This window comes from Canis lupus, chromosome 17, assembly GCF_003254725.2.
Source record: "Canis lupus dingo isolate Sandy chromosome 17, ASM325472v2, whole genome shotgun sequence".
Taxonomy (NCBI): domain Eukaryota; kingdom Metazoa; phylum Chordata; class Mammalia; order Carnivora; family Canidae; genus Canis; species Canis lupus.
Genome location: NC_064259.1, coordinates 14,528,030 through 14,549,744, shown reverse-complemented (window position 1 = coordinate 14,549,744; position 21,715 = coordinate 14,528,030). Strand labels below are relative to the sequence as shown.

The 21,715-nt window shown below is 52.4% G+C and overlaps 1 protein-coding gene across 1 annotated transcript in view; it reads left to right on the top strand.

Annotated features, from left to right (window-relative positions):
• OSR1 (odd-skipped related transcription factor 1) overlaps positions 1-21,194 on the top strand; it is a 217,396-nt gene extending 196,202 nt beyond the window's left edge. Inside the window, 4 exon segments of the mRNA XM_035700561.2 lie at positions 18,788-19,487; positions 20,263-20,374; positions 20,376-20,414; positions 20,416-21,194. Of these exon segments, the coding sequence (XP_035556454.1) occupies positions 18,820-19,487; positions 20,263-20,374; positions 20,376-20,414; positions 20,416-20,580 (984 nt within the window). The 5' untranslated portion in view covers positions 18,788-18,819 and the 3' untranslated portion in view covers positions 20,581-21,194.
• Positions 21,195-21,715: the final 521 nt, after the last annotated feature.

Below are 21,715 nucleotides of genomic sequence, written 5' to 3'. Positions count from 1 at the left end.
GGTACACATGTAGGTTAGGAAGGGGGTAGTGAGAGGGATGAGTATAAGGGGACTAAGTAGAAGAAGTCAGATGTTATTAGACCAGAGAAGATTGATGGGTGCTTGTGAGGGATTCGAAGATGAAGTCCAGACAGTTCTATCGGAGAACTTACCAACTGGCCAAATTGACAAATTAAAGATGCATTAAAAATTACAGCAATATGAGGCCACATTATAAAAGATACCAGACCCAGAGTGTCTGGGTCATTCATTTGGTTCTGTGCACGACTCCTGATTTCAGCTAGGTCATGATCACAAGGTCATGGGCTCAAGCCCCACATCAGGCTCTGTGCTCAGCAGGTAGTCTGCATGAGACTCTCTCCCTCCTGCCTTCTGCCCCTTCCCCACCCCCTCACTTTAAAAATAATATTCAAAAAATAAATCAAAGCAACCAAACCCAATAAAAGGTGGTAGAGTGCCAAAAGCAAGGTAGAGAGTTTCATGAAATAGGTTTGTAAGAGGGTGAAGGCACTGGCTGAGGGGCAGGGCTCGAGGAGGTTGACACTTGAGCAGAAGAGGATCATCTGTGAGTAGAAGGAGAGTATCATTCCAGGCGAGGGGAGAATACTTTGATCAAGGACTTGGGGATAACAGGGATTCCAGTGATTTTAGGATTGCATGGGAAAGGAGACCGTGGTATGAAAACATTTTTAAAATTAAAAAAAAATTAAATCTTTATATAAGGCATTCAAAAACAGGAGCAGTTGCTTCCTTAGTAGATGAGGCTGGGCTGGGCTGGCTGGATGAAGATAGCCAGCAGGGGCTAATTTGTAGAATCGCAAGAAAGAGGACTTATGGGCAATGCTTTTGCAGCTCCAGTTCTAAGCTATATTCAAGAAGCTCTCCCCTTCTTAAACAATCGATGGGAATGCCTGCTCCAAAGTAGAGAATCTGAATATGGCTCTGGATCAAAGAGAAATGATGGAAATCTACAGAGAGAAGCCTAATACATGCAAGTGCTTAAAGTCCTTCCCCTGTGGCCTTCTAAAAGGGCAACTACATCTAAGGTGACTTTACAATTTGCATTAGAAACCAAGACAATTTTGTGTGAGATAAATGCTAAACAAGACAAAATGCCAGGAAAAGTAGTATACAGTATCAGGATAGTCTGGGCAAACTGGGATATATGGTCCCTGGAGTGGTCAGAGTCCAGCTGGGAAAATTAACCATGCTAGGCATTTCCACAGAGAATTCAATAGAGAAAACGGGTTGGATGAGTGAAGGAGTATAAGAAAGAACAGTGGAAGCACCACAGTGACACAAAGGCAGAGGTTGGGCTCATCAGAACCTAAAAGCTGGAAGGAGGACCTTGCAGAGCTGGGGCTCAGCCTTCTGGGGAGGTAGCACTTCCCTACCACTTCTAGAAGTCTCAGGAGCTCTGAAGAGAAAATCCATGGATCAGAGGCTCAGCTCTCCCAGTCCATCACGAGGGGTGGGGTGGGGTGGGGCTGGCATTTGGAGACCCATGCACCCGCCAAGGGCATGATGAGGCTGCGGCTTGGGAGCTTGGGAAGAGGCTAGAAGCTGGAGCCACTGGGGGAGGCTGAGTGACAGACAGTGGTAGGGTGACACTGACAGAAGCGGTGAGCAGACTGTCTCCAGGTTCCCCTGTCTGCAAAGCCTAACAGCTGGGAGAAGGAAAATATGGTTTGCAGGGTCCTGGCCCCAACACCACAGAAGGTGAAGATGAATTTGAACCTGAGTGACATTGGTGTAGTAACTGGCACTGTGGCTCTGACTCTATTTGTAGCAGCAGGCTTGAAAATGGTCCTGATTTTATTCACTTAAAAGACCACTCAGTTCAAGAAGTGACAAAACCAGGACACCCGGGTGGCTCAGTGGTTGAGTGTCTGCCTTTGGCTCAGGTCATGATCCTGGCGTCCTGGGATTGAGTCCCTCATCAGGCTCCCCACAGGGAGCCTGCTTCTCCCTCTGCCTGTGTCTCTGTATCTCTCTCTGTGTCTCTCATAAATAAAGAAGTGACAAAACCATAATCTGGTCCCTGCAGAAGAAAGAAATAACATTGATCAGTTTTTCCCTCTGTGCCAGGAGCTTTATGGATGTTGGGTCATTAATCACAATAATCTCAAAGAACAAGTGTTCATCGCATTTTACAGATAAATCTTCAGGTGGTTCAGTAGCTTGCCCAAGACCACGTAGCTAGTGAGAGGCAAGGTCAGGACCCAAAGCCAGCCTTTCTGCCACTTCTTGGTCTTTCTGTGGTGGAAGTGGCTTCTTCCCAGGGCTGAGACCAAGGATCCTGGAGGGAGAGACAGTGGCTAAGCTACTCCAGGAGACCACTCTGCTGCCACTGGCCTCTTAAAAGTTCAGATCTAGGAGGCCTTCTGTCCTTTGAGTTCATATCTAGCCAGATTCCAGCATCACCAAAGTGATTTACTCCTGCCCAGTGCTGGCCTCACTCCTGTCTGAAGGAGCCAGAACTTTGAATGAGCTCGCCACCTCTTGGAGGGAGCATCATGCTGCAGCCACCCATAGATACATTGTGTGCTGTCCGGAGAGCATTTGTGTCTGTCCTTGTATTTGCATGTCTTATAAGTTCAACCTTACTTAACAGGATGGCATTCTCGAATAATAGGCTATTTGGCCCGAGAGCCAAAAATTACAAAGGAAAGAGTTATTTTTTGGCTGAATCGAGTCTTCAGTCTTACTGAAGATGGAAGCAAATTGTGCCTGCATTTTCTGGAAAGGCTGGCGCTGAGATGGAACCTTATTGAAGAATTCACCAAAGCCCAAGGGAGCACAGAAGATAAATGCTACCAGGCGGCTACAACTGGAGCAAAATTCACAAACAATAGAACATCAACTTGAGATCATAGCAGGCTATGGTGAGGGTGACAGAAAGCCAGGGAAATGACTTGGTGCCCAGACAAATGAGGACGTGGATAATGGGTGATGGCACTATAAACGCTGCTTTGAAGGGAAGCCCGCAGGGAAGGAGCAAGGCAGTTCTCCCTATCCAGAGACTCCAGCTCATCACCGAGGAAGAGGGAAATGCAGTCGCGGTTTGGCAACCTGCCCACCCAAATGCCCCATTCCAGCCTTCCTCGTGGTTTCCCCAGGCGGCTTGGGAGGGCCAGGTATGGGTTTCTCCTGTCATGCCAGTGTTTTTGCAGAGAGGGCCTTGGGGTCTTTGGAGAGTGACTTAGCCGGAGCCACACGTCTGCCAGCGTGGCAGCTGTTACCACTTATACCAGGAACATCTGGCCTGAAGATTGCAGTAAAAGTGACACTTGTCTACAAAGAAAAAATGTTGAAGTATACATTTTGGACATGAAGAAATAAGTAATGACATTTAATGTTTTCATAAAGCTGCTGCACTGAGCAGCAATCATCCAAAGCCCGGGCTCAGGCATCCAGCGGTGCATCCGTGTACTGTGGCGGGCCTGCCCGGTTCATGGAGGGCCTCTTACCCGGGACATCGTTGCCTGACACAGGCTTTGTCCTCTGGAGATGGAGAACAAAGAGGGGCCCTTAGAAGACCCCACACTCCCAGGCCTCACTCACAAAAATGGGAAGCAGGGAGCAAAATGTAAAGAGGACCCACCAGATGTCAGGAAAGCAAGCTCCGCATCACCGTTGTGTTACCGGGTAAATAATATTTGGAGGTTCAAATTTCTCATCTATGAAATGGAGGTGTCAAAGACGATATGTTTCAGGTTCCTCCAAGAGTTTACACCCTGTGCCTTTTGGAATGGAGGCAATTCCATCATTTCTATGCCAATCCTGTAGGTTAAACATGATTCTTTCCAGACCCTGCTCTTAAAAGGCACATCTCCCTAAATGTGGTGATTCTTGCAACCCCTCCAACCTCAGAATAAGGGAGCGAGTCAAATGGGGCCAGTTGGAAAGCCTGGGGCTCCTGGAGGAGCCAACACCTGGAGAGGGAGAGGTTAGTGCCAGCGTTTGCCCCCATGTTCCCGTGGACTGCTGATGTGGTCTGCATGGTGAGCCGCGGTCCACCGCACGTCAACTTAGGCATCTTCTGCGTGTGATTTTACAGACGGGGGTTGAAAAAGAAGCTGAGGCACACTTGCTGAAACTCCGTTCCTTTTTGTTGGCAGAGTATCGATGAGGATGATCTAATAACTTCACTGAGTTTGGCAGGGATTGGGATAGTCAAACAAGAGTGTCTATTTAAGAACTTTTAAATTCGCGAGAAAGTGACCCTTTGCGTAACTTTAACATGCCATCCCTAATCATGGGTACCTTTGGAATTTCAAAACATAATCTGTGCCAAAATGACCCATCAATTGCACGTTATTAATGTGCACATATCAGCAATAATGTGTATGTTACTGTTGTAAGCTCATGTCTCCCCCAAAGAAGATCTTGTGAGACCCTTCCTATTTTCTCTTCAACTAGGAAGTGAGAAGTAGAGGCAAATACCATGGCTCCCAAAATACCACTGGGGGGTGCTACATCTCTCATCCCCCATCTCTTCTAGCAAGTCCTGAAGCCTGCTTGTCTTACAGAGAAGCTATGTCCAGCTTAACAGGGGGTGCTCTGCTTAGGCACCCTAACCTCTGGAGAGCCAGGAGAGGGCAATGGCCATGGGGAAAGGGTTGGCCCACACTGCTCACTTTTGGGCCAAAGTGGGTTTTGTGGGTTCATAGGACACCTGTGATTTGGAGTACAGTTTTTCTAAGCTTTAGTCTATGGCTCTCTGATTTGATCTTGTACACCCAGGAGCTATTCCTCTCTATTCTAGAAGCTGAGATTAAATCGTGTGTTTAGGGCAAAGACAGTATAGCAGGGCTAGAGCCTGGGCCTCGGCCCAGGGAATCTAGATAATGTGCACTGCGGACTTTCCTGTGCATACATCTAGGGGCAGGGATCTTGCCAAAATGCAGCTCTCATGTCAGTAGTTCCGGGGCAGGACCTGAGCCTCTGCATTTCTAGCAAGTTCCCTGAGTGGTGCCGTTGCCACCAGCAGACCACGCTTTGAGTACCTACCAAGTATGCCTTCGTTATGAACTTAGGCTTTGGAATCAAATGCAACTGGGCTTACGTCCTGGCTCCAGACTCCCCTAACTCTGTGGCTTTGGGACTAGTTAGATGATATTTCTGAGTCAGACCTGCTCAGACAGAAAGTAAGAAAATCAGTGCACCGACATCTTTGGATTGCTGTGAGGATTCCGGCAGATGATGCAGGTGTGCTGGGCTGACAAGCTCAGGGGGTGAGGGGCCTGGGAAAACTGTCTGGTTGTGCACCCTGAGGCTTCATCCCATTTTAGGACAGCACCCGGCAGCCTTGACCTAGTGCCACAGGGAGGCTTCTGGACCTCACTGCTCCGTTAGTAAAACAGGAGTGACTCTTCCTCCTCCTGGAAGCACCGCACAGAGTTCCTTCCTAACAGAAGTTACTCCAGTGGTGTCAGTGGTTGAAATCACAGGCCCTTCCCATCAGCCCCGGGCCCTGTAGGTACCTAACTTAAGGAAATCAAAATAAACACTCTCAAAGAGAGATGACTATGTCACCTCACCGACATATGTGATAGGTGGCTCAAATCGCTAGGACTCCCATGGAACACTTCACATGGTTTTTTAAATGGATAGACAGGTAAAGTGAGTTTTGCCAAAACAAAATTGGAAAGGTACAGTCAAAATGAAAGAAGAGCATTTAAAAAATCCTAGTGGCTAGACCCTGATGTCCTGATCCCAAGTAACACAGCAAATGATCTCCTATTGTAGTGCTTCCACTCTGCTGTCTAGACTGCTCCTAGGTGGAGAATAACCATCAATCCTATTACAAAATCTGGAAGGTGCAGGGTGGGCAAAACGAGGACTCCCCACTGGGCCTAGAGCACTTTCCTTCTCTTTGCAACTTCTGATAACAGTCATAGAACCAACTATAGACTCCGTGTACCCAACTTTAGAAGGCAGTTTCACTTGTTGGTTCTCCTGGGCACCTGTATTCCCAAGGGAGCTCTCCTGCAAAAGTGACCTTTATCTCTGTGAGCTGAGATGGATGTTTTTGTTTTTGTTTTTGTTTGACAGCTTTCTCATGGGACAAATACCACATGTTGGCAGGATGGAGCCTCCTCCATGATGTAAGCGTCAGGACCCAAGCACCTGCCCCACATCTCCCATCATTCTATAGCATGCACCAAGAGGAATCTTAAAATTGAGGAACTGAGCAGGTTTTTGTAAATTATCAGGTACAACTCTCTTCTCTTGCAGGTAAATAAAAGGGTGCTGGGGCACCTGGGTGGCTCTGTGATCGAGCATCTGCCTTCAGTTCAGGGCATGATCCCAGGATCCTGCGATCAAGTTCTGCATCAGGCTCCTTGCAGAGAGCCTGGTTCTCCCTCTATGCCTCTTTCTCTCTCTGTGTCTCTCATGAATAAATAAATCTTTAAATAAAGAAGAAAAGAAAAGGGTGCTTACAAAAAGACACACCTACTCAAGTGCTTCAATAAAGAGCCACTTCTTTGACTCTGGTTAACTTTTCAATCCTTGAAATTCTCCTTAGCCAGGCCTATATATCATGGGCCAGAGTCCTATTTTACCAATGGCTCTCAGTATGTATGTGCTCGAAAGACCACCAACATCCAAATCATCTGTGGATGATAACACATTTGCTGTGTTACTTGGGATCAGGACATCAGGGTCTAGCCAACAGGAGTTTTTTAATGCTCTTCTTTCATTTTGACATGCAGACACTCGGGGCCCATTGCAAGCCTCCTAAATCAGAAACTCAAGGATGGGACCCAGGGATCTTCATCATGGAAAATCTTTGGGTGTGACTGTGTGCCACAGGATTTTGAAAAGCACCTTGTGAAACCAGTAACATGTTAATTGTTGGTCACCACCCCCAGCAGGAAGTAGCTCACTGGCCAGCTCCTAAATGGAACCAGGCGACATTTGCTCATCCTGCCTTTCCTCAGTGGGTGGGTTTTATATTAAGTTAACTAAGACTCAAGTGCCTTGTGTCAAGCCTCCTGCTGTGGTCACATTGTTGCCCATGCAAGACATTAGAATTGAAAACCAAGCCTTTTCCAATCATAGGGGGCGTTCACAGCTCCCCCTTGGATAGCTTCTCAGAAAATTAAGAAAGAACAAACCCCACTACAATACATGGTTTATCCTTTTTTTTTTTTCTTCTTTTTTTAAGATAAATCTTTTGAAATGTTTCTTACAGTCTGGAGTTTTGCCAGACCAAGTCATGATTCCTGAAATTTCTTTATCTGGAATACATTGATAACAACACTTAAGTTTTGAATTTTCTCCCCATTTCTTTATTGTTGACATGTGATACGAAAACTAACACCTAATATACCAAAGGAACCGGACCATTAGTCATTTTGAAGTGAAAAATCATATGCTAATATATTTCCTTTTTTCATATTTTGGATTTGTTCAAAGTGTTTCAGCAGATGTTTTATCTTTGGAGCAAAGGCTTGGATGTAGGGAATGAGAAGCATGATCGCAAGTGGGTTTGCCTGGAGTCACCTGGGAATAAAGGGAGCTACGGTGGGAACTGGCACTATAAGTGTCCACACCAACCTCGGGCTGTGACCTTTGAGGAAGGGCTCCTGGCCCTTGTGGTTGGCTAAAATAGGGGGTGTGGTTTCCTGCTCTGTGCAGATACTGCACTATTCTGTAATGTGGCTCCGATCCACAAATATTACTTGTTCTCCTCCTATGAAGTCTGATTTCATAGGAATCAGAGAAATAAGGGTTCTTCTAAAATAGGGGGTGGTCCTCTCACAGCTTGCTGGTCACTCTGGATTTGCTCAAGGGGCCAGTATTCTGGAACATTCTCAGTTCCATCTCTTACCCAGCCCCCTCCCTAAAGCTGGTACTTGGGTTTCAATCAATCCAGGTGGAGGAGGATGGCCACTTATTAGAGCTTCATCCAGATGCTTTTCAACTTCCTAGGGCAATCACTTCTTTCCCACTTGGGCCACCACTTTGGGAACACAGCACTACTTCAGTGTGACATTCTGTACTCAGGAAGCCCTCCTGCCGTAAACACGAAAGAGGCAGAAGCCCCTGATCTCCTTCCACCCGGTGAATACCATTATTCATGAATCAAGCTGAGGCATCCCACAGTGTCACATCACCTTTGGAGGGTTGGCATTGGCAGCCTTGGGAGTTCTGTGGAATGTCTGAGTTGGGTCCCCTTCCTGCCCCCACCCCCCTGCAAGCTCAGGATGAGGAACTGGGAGGCCCTACCTCTTATTGGAGCAAAGAGAGCGACAGTGGTAGGCGAGCAAGCGAACCTTCTTCTAATAGTCTGGGGCAGAGGCAGGGAACCTGCCTTTCTTTTAGTCCCTAACTTGTTTTCTCTGCATTGGTTCTCAAGTGTAAGTGAGGTGGCCAGAGGCCTGCAAAAACTGCACAGCTAAAGCTCCCAAGGATCCTCTATACCCTCTTTTCTTCTGGAGGAGAGACCAGACGGAAGAGCACAATAACGGGTCTATCCTGAAGATGTCTCTCTTTTGGTCCCTATCTGAAAAGCTGGAGCTTTGATGACAAGGAAGGAAAGCCTCAAGGGTGCAGCTTTGTTGAGCTCATAACACAGAGAGTAGAATGATGGTTACTGGGGGCTGGGGGTGAGAGAATTGGGGAGATGTTGTTTAAGGGTACAAACTTGCAGCTAGTGTAAGCTCTGGAGAGTTAAGACACAATATAGTGATTATATGCCAACGACACTGAATTACAAACTTCAAAGTTGCTAAGAGACTAGCTCCTAAGTAAGCATCCTCATCACCCAAGTAATGGTGATTATAAGAAGGACAGAAGTGTTCGAGCTACGGTGGTAATCGTACTGCAGTCTGTAAATGGATCAAACCAGCACCCTGTACACAGCTTTGATGCCAAGGAAAAGAGAGGGTCCAGTTATAATATTCTGTGAGGGAATTCGGATGGAAAGTGAGGAACAAAAGACCTGGATTCTCATCACATGTTTCAAGGAAACCCCATTCACGGAAGCAGACTCCCTCTCTTCATTGCTATGGTTCTTCAGGAAGCCAGAATCCGAATCCTCAGAGGGACCCAGTACTTACTGACCGGCCCTGAGCTGGAGGGCAGGGGGCACCCCATCCTCCTCTCCTCACCCTGCAGGCAACCTAGGAGCTACCTGGAAGGCAGGCTAATAACCCAGCTTGCAGAGTGCAGAAAAGTTCCACAGATCCTGGCTCATTGTTTTTCCCCAGGACCAGAAACTAATGGTGGTAGATAATTGCCAAGGATTTCGGATTATTTAAAAACTAAACAAAACAGAAACTCACAAATCTGGTTTGGGAGCAGGGAAAACCAGAAACCCCCGCGGTGAAAGGGAATTCCTCTTTTGTTTGTTCCTTGGAAGTGCAAGAGGGAAGGCGAATTTCGTAACTCACAGGAGAAAATGGAAGGGGCAGAAACCCACTTGCAGGTAAGATTAAGTAGAGATAACTGGATTGGAGAGTTTGGGAGGAGGGGGCCCCGGGAGATGCCACCTGGTCGCCAGCAGGTGGCGCGTTTTCTTTAGGATTGCTTCCCCGAATCCCTGGATAAAACCTCGCGGCCAGACTCGCTGAGTCCCTTCGCCGGAAATCGCAACGCGGATTAATAACCCTCCAGTGTCTGGAAATGTTTAATTACCGCGAACGCTGATTCCTCCAGCGCCACCGCCGAGGTAGCCCGTTAAAGACGCAACGCCGCGGGCGTGCTAAGGTAACGCTAATCCGCGGGGTTTCACCCTGACTACACACAATTCAGTTAAAATAACTTTTCTCCACCACCCTCCGTTTGATTAGACACTGCCCCGTTTCTAATGCATTTATTTCCGCCTTTGCACACGAGGAAAAGTTGAGTAGTCTCGGAACGGAGATTTTGTTGAGTGTCTAAAATAATTCCGGCCACTCATGTTTGTGCGAAAAGCAAAAAAAAAAAAAAAAAAAAAAAGAAAGCAAAAAAAAAACCTCACTACACCTTTTATGCACATTTTACACTTGCTCCTCACGCTGGAAGGCATCATCATTTCATTTTACGGATGATAGCATGCTCAGGATCCGTGCAATTTCACACGAATATTCGGGCTTCACACGTACTCTTCTGACAAAGCAAGGGTAGCTCCATGCATGTGTGCATTGTTAGGTTTATCGAGGTGACAAATAGTTACACGATACTTAGAGGCTTCTAAAGAACTTACGAAACGGGAACTGCCTGGAAAAAAAACAGTTCACTTTCCCTTTCAGTTTTGATACTGTAACTTGTCTGTCGCTGTCACAATAAACACCGGCTTTCGGGTTCACCTGGGATCTATTCTCCTAAGACTCTGGAGTTGTTTGTACGTTATCAGAGCGTGTTATCTGTACAAGTGTGTGTGGATGTCATGTTACCTACCTCCCCTGCTTAAAAACTACCCCCCACCCAAGCTGAGTTTTGACCTGATTGATCGTAATGGTTCCAGAGGAACTGTTGAACCATTACAATCCATCATCTAAATGATTACAGAGGGATACCTAAATCTCTGGGTTATTTGAAAGCTCTGTACATGCGTAAAGGGGGGTCAAACGAGCAGAGCCCCAATTGTTCACAAAGTAGTACGGGAAAGCTTGCACTGAAAGTGAAAACTCACAAGTGCTAATAAGTAAATTCCATTTTTAAAAATAAGGTCTTTTGTGTGTGTGTGTGTGTGTGTGTGTGTGTGTGGCTGGGGGTAGGGAGAAGTGGGGTTCTTTTTTTTTTTTTAGAATCCAAAATACTCCAAAGCAATAGAGGCCACGTTCTGGTGAATTTTCTGGAAGCTGTTCAATTTTCACTCCCGAAGACAGACTGGGGCTCTTTCCTTCCCAGTAAGCAGAGGTTGGGAGAGGAGCTGGGGTTAGGAAGGGAGACCAAGGGAAGCTGTCACAACCCCAGGCGTGCCCAGAAAAGGTGGCAGCAAGGGCTCGCTGAGGGACTGGGTGCAAACCGTTAAAGACCAGGTGGCTCCGCGGCCCCGGGGTACTGATCCCTGCTGGACCCTACCTGCACTGGCGGGGTGTACCCCGGACCTGAAGGCCTGGTGGCTGGCGTGGGGATGTTTTCCCAAGGACGCTCACTTCCAGCCGAGACTGGGACCCCTTGGGCACCCGCGGTTCCACCCTGCTGGGGGTGGGGGCAGGAGAGCCAGAGGGAGCCTGGCCGACTTTTGCGGGTGTGGTTGCAGGGGGAGCCCGCAGGCTCCTAGTGAGCCGAAGCTGCAGCCGCGGGTGGCAGGGTGGGTGCGTTGGCCACAGGGTGGGTGCGTTGGCCACTGGGAAAAGGGTGAGTGTCCAGACAGGAGCTTCATCACCTGCAGTGGGCTCGGGGGCTATAGAACGGTTAGGTTCCAGCTACCAAGGAAGTTTACTAATTGCAAACGTGATGTCCTTGCGAGTCCTAAATGAATCTGACTTCCCTAAAAACTAACCTGGAAGCCCCACCACCCCAGGTGGTGTCCTGGGTCCTGCCCTCCTCAATCCAGCCGAGGCAGAGTCCAGGAGTAGCTTTTAGACCTGCTTTAGGCAGAGCAGTCTCTCTTAAATAGGCGGGGGAGGGGGATCCTTGGCTGTTCCCCATTGAACGGAGGGCAGAGGAGATCTTAGCTTTCTGGGCTGCTTCTGCTTGTCCTCCTCAGAGAGAACCAGAACCTGGCTGGCTTCCGGTGGAAACTGAGGCCGCGGTGTGTGGGTCACCCCTTTGGGAGCTCGGATTGAAGTAGAGGACTTTTCAGAAACCAGCAAATCTTTCATTTCATTTCTGAGGTTTCTGGGGTTGTCCATTGTCAGAGTAAGACCTAGAAGTAGCATCTTCCAAGCCCGTATCTGAAACAGGCACCTCTATGCCTCAGCTGCATCAGAGTCCCACATCTCTCTCACCCTGTCTGGTCCTACTTTGCAGATCAGCTCCAGGGGAGGTAGCCAGAACTCCTTTGGGAGGCAAAGCCCTAGATGCTAGGCCACGAAGAGCCAGCTCCAGCCTTGCATCCCCATCTTGCCCTACACCCGCTAAATTCCAAGATTTTGCCTGAGTCCAAATCAGTTTTCTATATACCCTGGCAAAAGTGGCCTTAAACAACCCAGTTGTGGGTTGGGTCCTTTCTTTGGAATCCTTGAAGACTCTCTCCAAGAGCTCTTTAGGGATCCTACTACCTGGAGATGATTTCTACACATCCTTGAAGCATGTTGGCCAGGGACACTGATTCAGAAGAAAATGGCAGGTGGGAAGATGGAGGAAACACAGTTAGCTCTGTGTTCTGAGCAGGAGATAGGATTTGTTACACCTCAGGGCTCCATCCCCCACTGATTGTCCTGAGTGGACATTTCCTAAGCAATCCAGACAGCCAGAGGGCCAACTGTGGGGGCCCCTCTTAGATGCTTTCCTGGATGCTGATGGAGGTTCCTTAGCTTTGTCTCCTAGGCAAGCCTGAGACTGGTAAAGGCAAATTCCCTGGACCAAGGTAGAAGCGAGTACAATCCAGGAATGCCCTGCTGGACTTTTCTTCCAGGCCTTCCCCTGCTCTTGGAACTTGCTGCCTTGGAATCTCAGGGAAGAGAGTGATCTCAGCTCCTTGCTGTTCCCAGGGGGCCTCTCCCTGGCCAGAATGTCGCCTCATGCTGGCAGCTGCTAGGATTCCGACTGCACAGGCAAACTTATGTGGGTCCCTGACTCCAGCACTAACCTGTGGCAGGGGTTGGGGGCTGTCCCTTGGGGTAAATACTGCACCCCTTCTTCCTCCTCCCCACACCAAGTGGGGGCTGAAGGCCAGGTTCTCTCCTAAAGGCTTGTGGATAAATAAGACAAGGGTCTTCTTCAACTGTGGGGGGGGGGGGGGGAGTGCGCAATTCCACTGTCATTTCCCTAGGTCAGAGAATGACACCAGAGTGATCAGAGTGAAGCTGGACATAGCACTGTTTCCTCCCCAGAGGACATGGTCCTAATATGCTAGAGACCTACTGAGGCCAGGACTCAGCCCCAAGGGTTGGGTGGGTCATTCAGCAGCAACCCTGGGCAAACCCTGGAACTGCAGTGGTATAAATCTGGACCCACCCAAGTCCTGGGAAACCTTTGCCTCCTCCTGAATCCAGGTCTGAGTATTCCAGAGAGGTGGCAGGGAGAGGTCAGGGCTGGGGTCAGCTAGAGGTCAGTTCCCAGAGCCCAGCAGTCAGTAAGGTATTGGTACTCTCTCTAAGGCAGAAGCAGTGAAGACCGTACTTCTTGCAGCGGGAACCCTAACCTCTCCTTAGGTCCCAAGTGCCACCTGAACCATCTCCTTGGGCTCAGAGGTCCTGGAGCTGAGGAAATTTGCAGCGTGCTCTCCAAACTCCCAACCTATCCTCCCAAAACAAGTGAATACATGATTGGAGGGTGCAACTGTGTGTTAGGGTGGGATCCCAGAGGGGTTTGGATCCTAGGACAATAACTCTCTTGACCTCCACCACCTCCGATTTTTCCACCGACCTCCATAATCCGGGGTCTGACGTCAGCCCTAGGCATTTGGGTCTGGGCTGCTGCCCTGGAGGTGAGCACTCGTGGATGTCCAGGGACTGCTAGATACCCAGGGCCCGACGCCTCTGGGAAGGGATTCTGGGAGAAAGGGCGACTCTGCCCGGGCCGAAGAGCGCTGGAGTCCAAGCTACGCCTCGGGGATCCTGGTGTACCCGCCCCCCTCCCCCCGGCCCCCGTGCACAGGCTTCTGTCCCAGGCGCGCAGGAATAGGACCCCGGAATGTGCAGTTTCAGCCTGCTCTCCTCTGCTTGAGGCTGTTTCCTCCAGCACACCAGGGGTGCCCTCGGGGGCCCAGCAATGCAGAAGGGGTCGCACGGGACTGAAAGGCGGGGGACGCAGGTCCGGGGAGGCCGGGGCGAAGTGAGCGCAGCTGCCAAAGTCTGCTGCCCGGGTCAGCAAAACTTTGTCTCTCAGTGCGCAGGCGCAGGGCAGGGTTGGGGGACAGGGGAGGGAGGGGAGGAATCCTGAGGCAAGGGGAGGAGGGAGGGAGAGGGGGAGGGAGGGAGGAGGGTGGTGGATTAAAATAAGTAGGCGGCTCGGTGCTAAGGGATGAGTGAGTCGGAGCTCGGTCTCTCCCCAGCAAGTTCTCAGCCGCTCCCGGTTCAGACCCAACCGGGGAGCCGCGAGCTGGGCTCAGCGCCCCCCGAAGGGCAGGCCTCCGGGGCAGTCGAGCGCTCCCGCGCGTCGGGCGCTCCGAGTCCCCGCAGCCGGAGCGGGGCCAGGACTCTAGAGCTCCGGGGGTGCCTGTGGAATCCAGCGCCTCTGGCTTCCCGGGTCCCCCGCAGCGGAGCCCCGGAGACGCCCTCAGCCCGGGACCGCCGCGGAACGAGGTAACTGCAGCCCCGGGAGCCCCTGCTCGGCGAGGGGGGTGCGCGCGGCACTCCCGGGTCCCCTGTCACCGTGCGGCGGGTGTCTCCTCTCTGTGTGCCCCAGAAGGAAGCTCCTCCTGCCAAACGTAGGCTGCAGGACCTTTGTGAAAGTGAGAGCAGCTGCAGCCCAGGGGGGTTGGGGGGTGCGGGCGCAGGGACTTCCCGCGCGGGGTCGCCGGCCTCCGACCTCCGGGGACTGAGGGGGCGGGCCTCCCTGCTGCCCCGGGGCTCCCGGGTACCCGCGGCGGGATGCCCGCGCACCTCGGAGGCCAGCCCGTGGGCCCCCCTCTAAGAAACCGAAGAAACTTCCCGAGCACTAACTTTCCCGAGACGCACGCCTAGCTCCTTCTGACCTACTTTAGCTGACGAAGAAGGAAAAGGGAGCGGAGGGATGGCCACGGCCGCAGCCGACGGCGCAGGGACAGGTGCATGCCTCAGCCAGGTCGCGCTGCTCGTGCAAGTTGGTTTTGTTTTTATTTTTTGTTTTTGTTTTTTGTTTGTTTGTTTGTTTTTTTTTTTTTGCGCAGTTGCGCTCAGGTATCAGGCGGGCTGGACCCGGAGCGCGGGGACTCGAGCCTGACCCCGCCTCGCACTGGTGCTCCGACTTCGGGGTGTTCTCTGTAGGATGATTGCTCTGTGTGGCCAAGGCCTTGGGGAGTAACCCGCGACCCGTCTCGGTGCAAGGCCCCGCGCAGGGGGGCGCGAACCCTACTTCCCAATTGGAGACCCCACGCCCGAGCAGCGGAAGCGCTATGGGTGCCGTGAGGGTCCCGGGTTTGGGACTTATAAGCGAAGAATTCGTTTCCTCCCCTGTCTGTCCCCGAATTCAGCCTTCGGGAGAAACAGGGGAGGACGGAGGGGAGAGGGAAAGAGGCGAGGGGCTGTCCGCGGAACTGATTTCTTTCCCGAAATGGCTCTGATGGGAAGAATGAAAACCCATATCCAGTGGTTTTCCAGCAGCAGCAGCAGCAGCAGCAGTAGCACGGGCAGCAGCGGGGTAGCCTCTCAGAGTGCAAAGTGGCTCCGAGGGTTTCTTTGTTGCCACAATTTGGTAAATTTCAAGGGGACCCTGGGCTGCGCGCTGGCCTTTGGGAACAGAAACCACGTGCAAAGCTGGTTAGTCTCCCAGATTCACCACCTCCCAGAGAGGAGAAGGGCTGACAGGGACAGGGGACCACCGGTGGGTGATGTCCTATCCTGGGCTGCCCGAAGTAATTGCGCTTTCATTAAGATTGGGAAACAGATCGCTAAGGACACAGCGGGCGTTTAAATGCGGCGGGATGGCCGCCTAGCCGAAGGGTTCGTTCGATCTCGTTTGTTGGGAGAACCCACAGAAGTATCTGGCGGTGGTTAGTCCCCCAGCCAGGGGTCTGGACGCCTGTCACCACGCGTGTTGGGGATTCGATGTCAAGGATGATTTTCTGGGGCTGCTGCTGGGCTCCTTCAGGCGCAAGCTCGGGGAGCTCTCTCCGTCCTCATTAATGCAAGCAGTTAACTCGCTCACGCTCAATTAGCCCCGAATAAACCACTTTAATAGACTCTGCACACTTCATTAATGCCCGGCACAGGGCTGGCTGAAGACCTGAGGTTGGCGCTCCACCGCGCCAGGGAAGCAGCGCGGGCGCTGCGCAGCGGACCCGGGCTTGGAAGCGCGAATGGCTTTGCCTGCGTGTAGTCGGGATCTCTCCCCGTCACCTCTCAGGTCCCGAGGCTCTTTGCCAAGTGGGTGCCTGGCCCCAAGAGAGGTGTTTTCCCTCGTGTTTAAAAATCTAAAGCGCTCGCACAAGGGCTCCGGGGTCAGGGCAACCGGACCAGGAGGGGCTAGAGTTTGTCCATCCTCTCCAGCTGGAGAGGCGAGTGTGAGACTGTGTTTTTCTCTTAGTTGACCGCCTGAAACCGGATCGTGCATTTGGCCCATTCTTGGTACTAGTGTAAGGAGCCACGTTTCGAACGAATTTTGTCCCCGGGAAAGTCGTTGGCGAGAGTCTGGGGAGCCCTGGCCTCGGAATGCGGCAGAAAATAAGAAACTGGCTGCGCTGCTGAAGAAAATAAATTGAGTGTTGGGGGAAACAAGATCGGGCATATAGCCCGGAAAGGTTGGCTCCCAAGAGCAGTGATGGTTGCAAATGCCCCCTCCCCCTATGGAGCTCAAGGCCTTCTAGGCTCGGGGGATAGGCGAGGAAAAGCCAGGTTAGTACCCGACGTTGGTGGGTTCCCCACCGGGGCACCGCGGGCTCAGGCCCTTGTGCAGCCCAGAGCCCTGCCGCCGCCACCGCTGGCCGGGCCTGGGATAGGCCGAGACCCGAGAGGAGCAAGCTGAGGCCCCGGTGGCGCCCGGCGCACCCCGGGGAGCCAGAGATAAGGATCTGATTTCCTGCGCCTGGAAGGGGAAGAAGAGGTGACAGCAAATCAAAGAGCGCTCACCTCGCCTAAATCTGGGCCAACCTTTGAAGTTGGAGAGTCTTCTCTTTCTCCTTCTCCCTCCCCCAACCCCAAAGGGCCCCTGCTTTCCCTGGGGCCCAATTCCTATTTTACTTCGCCCTGTTTTAGCGCTCTAGGATGATCTTGGGGCTCTAGGATCACCGGGCCACCAGTGATCCCAGCAGGAGAGAAGACTGGTACGGAGGCCCTGGCTCTTCCACCAGGGTGGGCACTCCGGCTCCAGCTCCAGCTCCAGAGGCAAGGTCACCGCAGAGTTGTGCCTCCCCCTAGCCCGGAGGCTGAATTCATTGCTTCCTTTACGCTCGGTTTTCAGATGATTGCGAAGTATAACCCGCCTCCCGCCTCCGGACTTTTCTGCAGGCTCTCCTTGTTGTGCACCTTCCACTCCCAGCAGGGCCTCTTTCCCTACCACCCACTATTCAGCCGGTGACCTCTCTGCCAGCTTCCCAGGGAAACCGTTTCTGGGTCAGGATTGCCCTTACTCCTTCCTGACCGGACAGGGCACTCCTCCATGGAAAGCTCTGCTGCGGTGAAAGGCTGCAGAGCCTGACTGGGCCTTGTGGCCCAGGGCTGAGGGCAAGCTAGGCTAGGGAAGCTGTCAGCGTTCAGCACCTGAGCCTCCCAAGGCCCCCGTGAACTCTCTACTTTCCTTCTCTCCATCTTGCCTCCACGGGACAGACTGATCTTCAATTTGGCTTCAATTAGGACAGTCTGGGAGGCCTCGGAGATGAAAGTTCTCTCTGCAGAGCCCAGATCTGTCCATGGAGGCTGGTGACCCTGACCAAGCAGGCCAGGAGATGCCAGTCTGCCGGTCACTTCAGCTTCCTGGCCTTGCATTTGGAGGGGCAGAGATTAAAGCAGCTGAGGGGCCAGCTTCAGTGCTTTGCCCAAGGGCATGCCCACCTGCCCAGGTGTCACTGCAGGCGTAAACATCCAGAGAGCCCCAAGACACTGCTCTCTTTTCAATGGGGCAGGGAAGACACTGAAGCCCCCTTGTATGTGACTGCTGATGTCTGAATGAGGAAAGGAATGTGGTGTCAATGCCCTCGCTGAAAAGAAGGGGATCCCCAGGGGCTAAGGTGAGGAGTCAATCCAAAAGCAGCCGCGGAGAGGGTGGTGTCAACAGGGCTCCCCAACAGTGAGGCAGAAAAGCAAATTTGACATCGAAGTTGAGAGTTTTGAGGAGAAAGATGACATGGCTTCTGGAAGCCAAATTGAAGATCAGCTAGTAGAGCCTAATGCACGGGAGACGGGAGATACGCAGATGTGTGTGTGTGTGTGTGTGTGTGTGTGTGTTTGTACTGTGCTGTCTCTCTGTGAGGCCCTTCCTGAGTTCCACACGATCCCCCGTGTGTGTATGTGTGTGCTCACACACATGCGCCCCTATGGACACATTCGGGCCAGTTCCTGCATTTTGTTTAGGACTACGACACGGATCATCTCAGTTTATCTTTGTACCTTGTTGCCAACTCTGCTTCAGAACGTGCGAATCTGTGTTTATCTGCCGTTGCGCATTTCTGTGTTTGTTTATCTGCGCGTGAATGTATAAGTGTAATTCCAAGTTCCTGCTCTCTTTGCAGGAGTGCAATTCCGTGTCGACTCGGGCTGGCGTGGATGTGAATTTCCACACACCCGTTTCCCGGTGCTCCTGCCTTTCTCAGCACTCTGTACCCTGGAGGCCCTCACTTAAGTTGTTGAGTTGCACAGGATTTGGTTTCCTGCTGGTCTCTGTGGCAAGTTGTGTGTCTCTGCCAAGGCCATTCGGAGGGAGCCCTTGCATCGGAGAGGGTTCCATCTTCTCTGTGAGGGCAGTGGGTTCCCTCAGTGGGGTCTTAGACTTCCAGCATCTGTCACGGGGGAGGCAGAGGGTGTGGCTGGGCTGGAATTCAGAAGGAAGGGCGACCTACCCTGAACTTCTCTTTTTCTCTTCCCTCTCTTTCCTTTTTTCTTTGCAGATTGAGATTGAGAACACAGGGCAACTACCACAATGGGCAGCAAAACCTTGCCTGCGCCAGTGCCCATTCATCCATCCCTGCAGCTCACCAACTACTCCTTCCTCCAGGCAGTGAACGGCCTGCCCACGGTGCCCTCGGACCACCTGCCCAACCTGTATGGATTCAGTGCCCTGCACGCGGTGCATCTGCACCAGTGGACGCTAGGCTACCCTGCCGTGCACTTGCCACGCTCCTCTTTCTCCAAAATGCCGGGCGCTGTGTCCAGCCTGGTGGACACACGCTTCCAACTGCCTGCCTTTCCCTGGTTTCCTCACGTAATCCAGCCGAAGCCCGAGATCACTGTTGGAGGCAGCGGCCCCTCCTCGCTCAAGACCAAGCCACGCTTTGATTTTGCCAACCTGGCTTTGGCTGCCACGCAAGAAGATCCATCTAAGCTTGGCCGGGGGGAGGGTCCTGGTTCCCCCGCTGGTGGGCTGGGTGCCCTCCTGGATGTAACCAAGCTGTCCCCAGAAAAGAAGCCCACGAGGGGACGCCTGCCTTCCAAGACCAAGAAGGAATTTGTCTGCAAGTTCTGTGGCCGTCACTTCACTAAGTCCTACAATCTCCTTATCCATGAGCGGACGCACACCGATGAGCGGCCCTACACCTGTGACATCTGCCACAAAGCCTTCCGGAGGCAAGACCACCTACGGGACCACAGGTACTGTGGGTGGCTCCCAGAGCAGCTGTCTATCTGTCTCTGTCCTCACCATCCTCCTCCCTAATGAGGTGGTTCCTGAGCCCTGCTGTGGCTCCAAGCATCAGTTTCTGGGACTTCTCTAACATAGCAAAGGAAGCCATACAAGGCTCAGGGATAGGCTCTTGGAGCGTGGTTGGAGAAAGGATGGGAAGCCTAAGTCAGGTCTCCGTGAACTCCAGACAGGCAGGCACAGCTTCCTCACCCCTTCTTCCATCTGCAGTGCTGTCCAATACAAGTTTCTGCCTTGATGGCCAAGTGGGACCTGTTTCACATGTGACCACCGAGCACTTGAAATGCACAACTAGTGTGACTGCGAGATTAACTTTTTAGTTTTACTTAGTTTTAATTTTAATGACTACATGCGGCTAGCTAGGCTGACAGCCTGGGCAGCACAGCTCCAGCAAATCGTCTACCCCTCCCCCTAGGTTCCCTCATTCACCTTTATTGTTAACCCAGGCCTTATAAGGAAACTCTGCTTGTCCCTCCTGGGGAAGGCAGGGACCAGCCAAAGCTGGACCTGTTGAGGCATCCAATGGATCAGACGTTGCCTTTGGGTTTCCTTCACGTCCCTACTCTATTCACAAACTTCTCATTTTGCCCACTCCACATGCGGTGCCCCCCACCTCCCCCCTTCCTTTGGAGGGCAAGTGCCTCACTGCAGCAGGAGAGGATCTTGGGTAACTGTTTACAACATTACCTCATTTTGCAAAGATCAATTCTCTGTTTTTGCTTTCAGATATATTCACTCCAAAGAGAAGCCTTTCAAGTGTCAAGAGTGTGGGAAAGGTTTCTGCCAGTCCAGGACTCTCGCTGTCCACAAGACGCTACACTCACAGGTGAAGGAGCTCAAAACCTCCAAGATCAAATGCTAAAGAGAGCCTCCGGGTGGGTCACCAGGACCCTGGGTCACGCTGCCCCCTCCTCCAGAGGGACCAGAAGCCGAAGGCGACTCTGGCGGGCAGCGGGAGGGGTGCCCGGGACCTTCCCCAATCCCAAACTTGTCCCTTGGGTCCCGGGCGCACGCGGAACTCGAGAGCCCCGCCCGGAGCCGTGACCCCAGCCGCCCGGGCGGCTCCCCCAGGACGCGGCTAAAGTCTTGGCCAAAAGGCGGTACTCACGTGGCGGAAGGGAAACTGCATTTAAAAAAAGAACGAAAGCTCCGCGGAGCCGCAGCGGCGCCTCTCCCAGAAGTATTACTTTTTCTATTGTTATTTTATACGTTTTCTTTATTATTTTTTTCTTTGACCATATAAGCTTGTAACTCTGCCTGCGGAGAGAGAGGGGAGCGGGAAAGAAGTCCTGCGCGATCGCAGCTTCCACCCCCTCCTCCCGTCCCCATCCCCACCCCCGGGAGCCTGCAAAAGTGTAATCCGTGTATCTGCTTCAGCGGCCCGGCCCGGCCCTGGGAGCGCGGGGCGCGGACGCCCCCTCCCTGCTCCGCGCAGCGCAGCCGCAGCCGTCGGGGCGGGGGCCTGGGGGCCTCGGGCCCCGGGGCTGGGGGGGGGGGGCGCCTCCGGCTTCCCTGCTCCGCGCCCAGTCACCACGAGCGAGCAGCCGGCTAGGAGCAGGGCGTTGTATTGCGATTGGCACTTTATGCTGACCATCGGTAACGGACATTTATCACTGGAGTTTTTTAAAAATATGAAATAAACGGTTATTTTACAGGCATTGTAGGTTAGGTATTTTCCCTCCCAAACGCAGGACGCAGGGAGGCTCCTCTACGGGCTCCAACCTGCCCCACTTCCCCGGCCCCGCCTTATTGAGGTGATGGGGTTGAGATCCCTGGGGAAGCGTCCCCTCTCCCAGTGGGGGTCCGCCTCCCGTCCCGGGATTATTTGCTCAGTCCACTCCTCCATTTCGGCCTTAGGTCTCAGCGTCCCCAGGCCTCAACTCCACAGGGCTGGGGGTTTATAAAGAGGCCAAGCCCGCGGCCACTACATCAGCCGTGAGCAATCTCAACGTCTCCGGATGCCGGGGTCGCTTAGGGTCCACTAAGAGGGACAGAGTGTCACCCACCTCTCAACCAAAGGCTTCCGTACCAGCCTCCTGCAGCTGCTCGGGGGAGGGAAGGGGGTGTCCTTCGGGACAAGTACTGACCCCTGGTCCCCAATACCCGGCTGCACCTGCACAATCATCGCCGCCTCCCCAAAGCCCCAAACCTACAACCCTCCCTAGGGTTGTAAGGATCC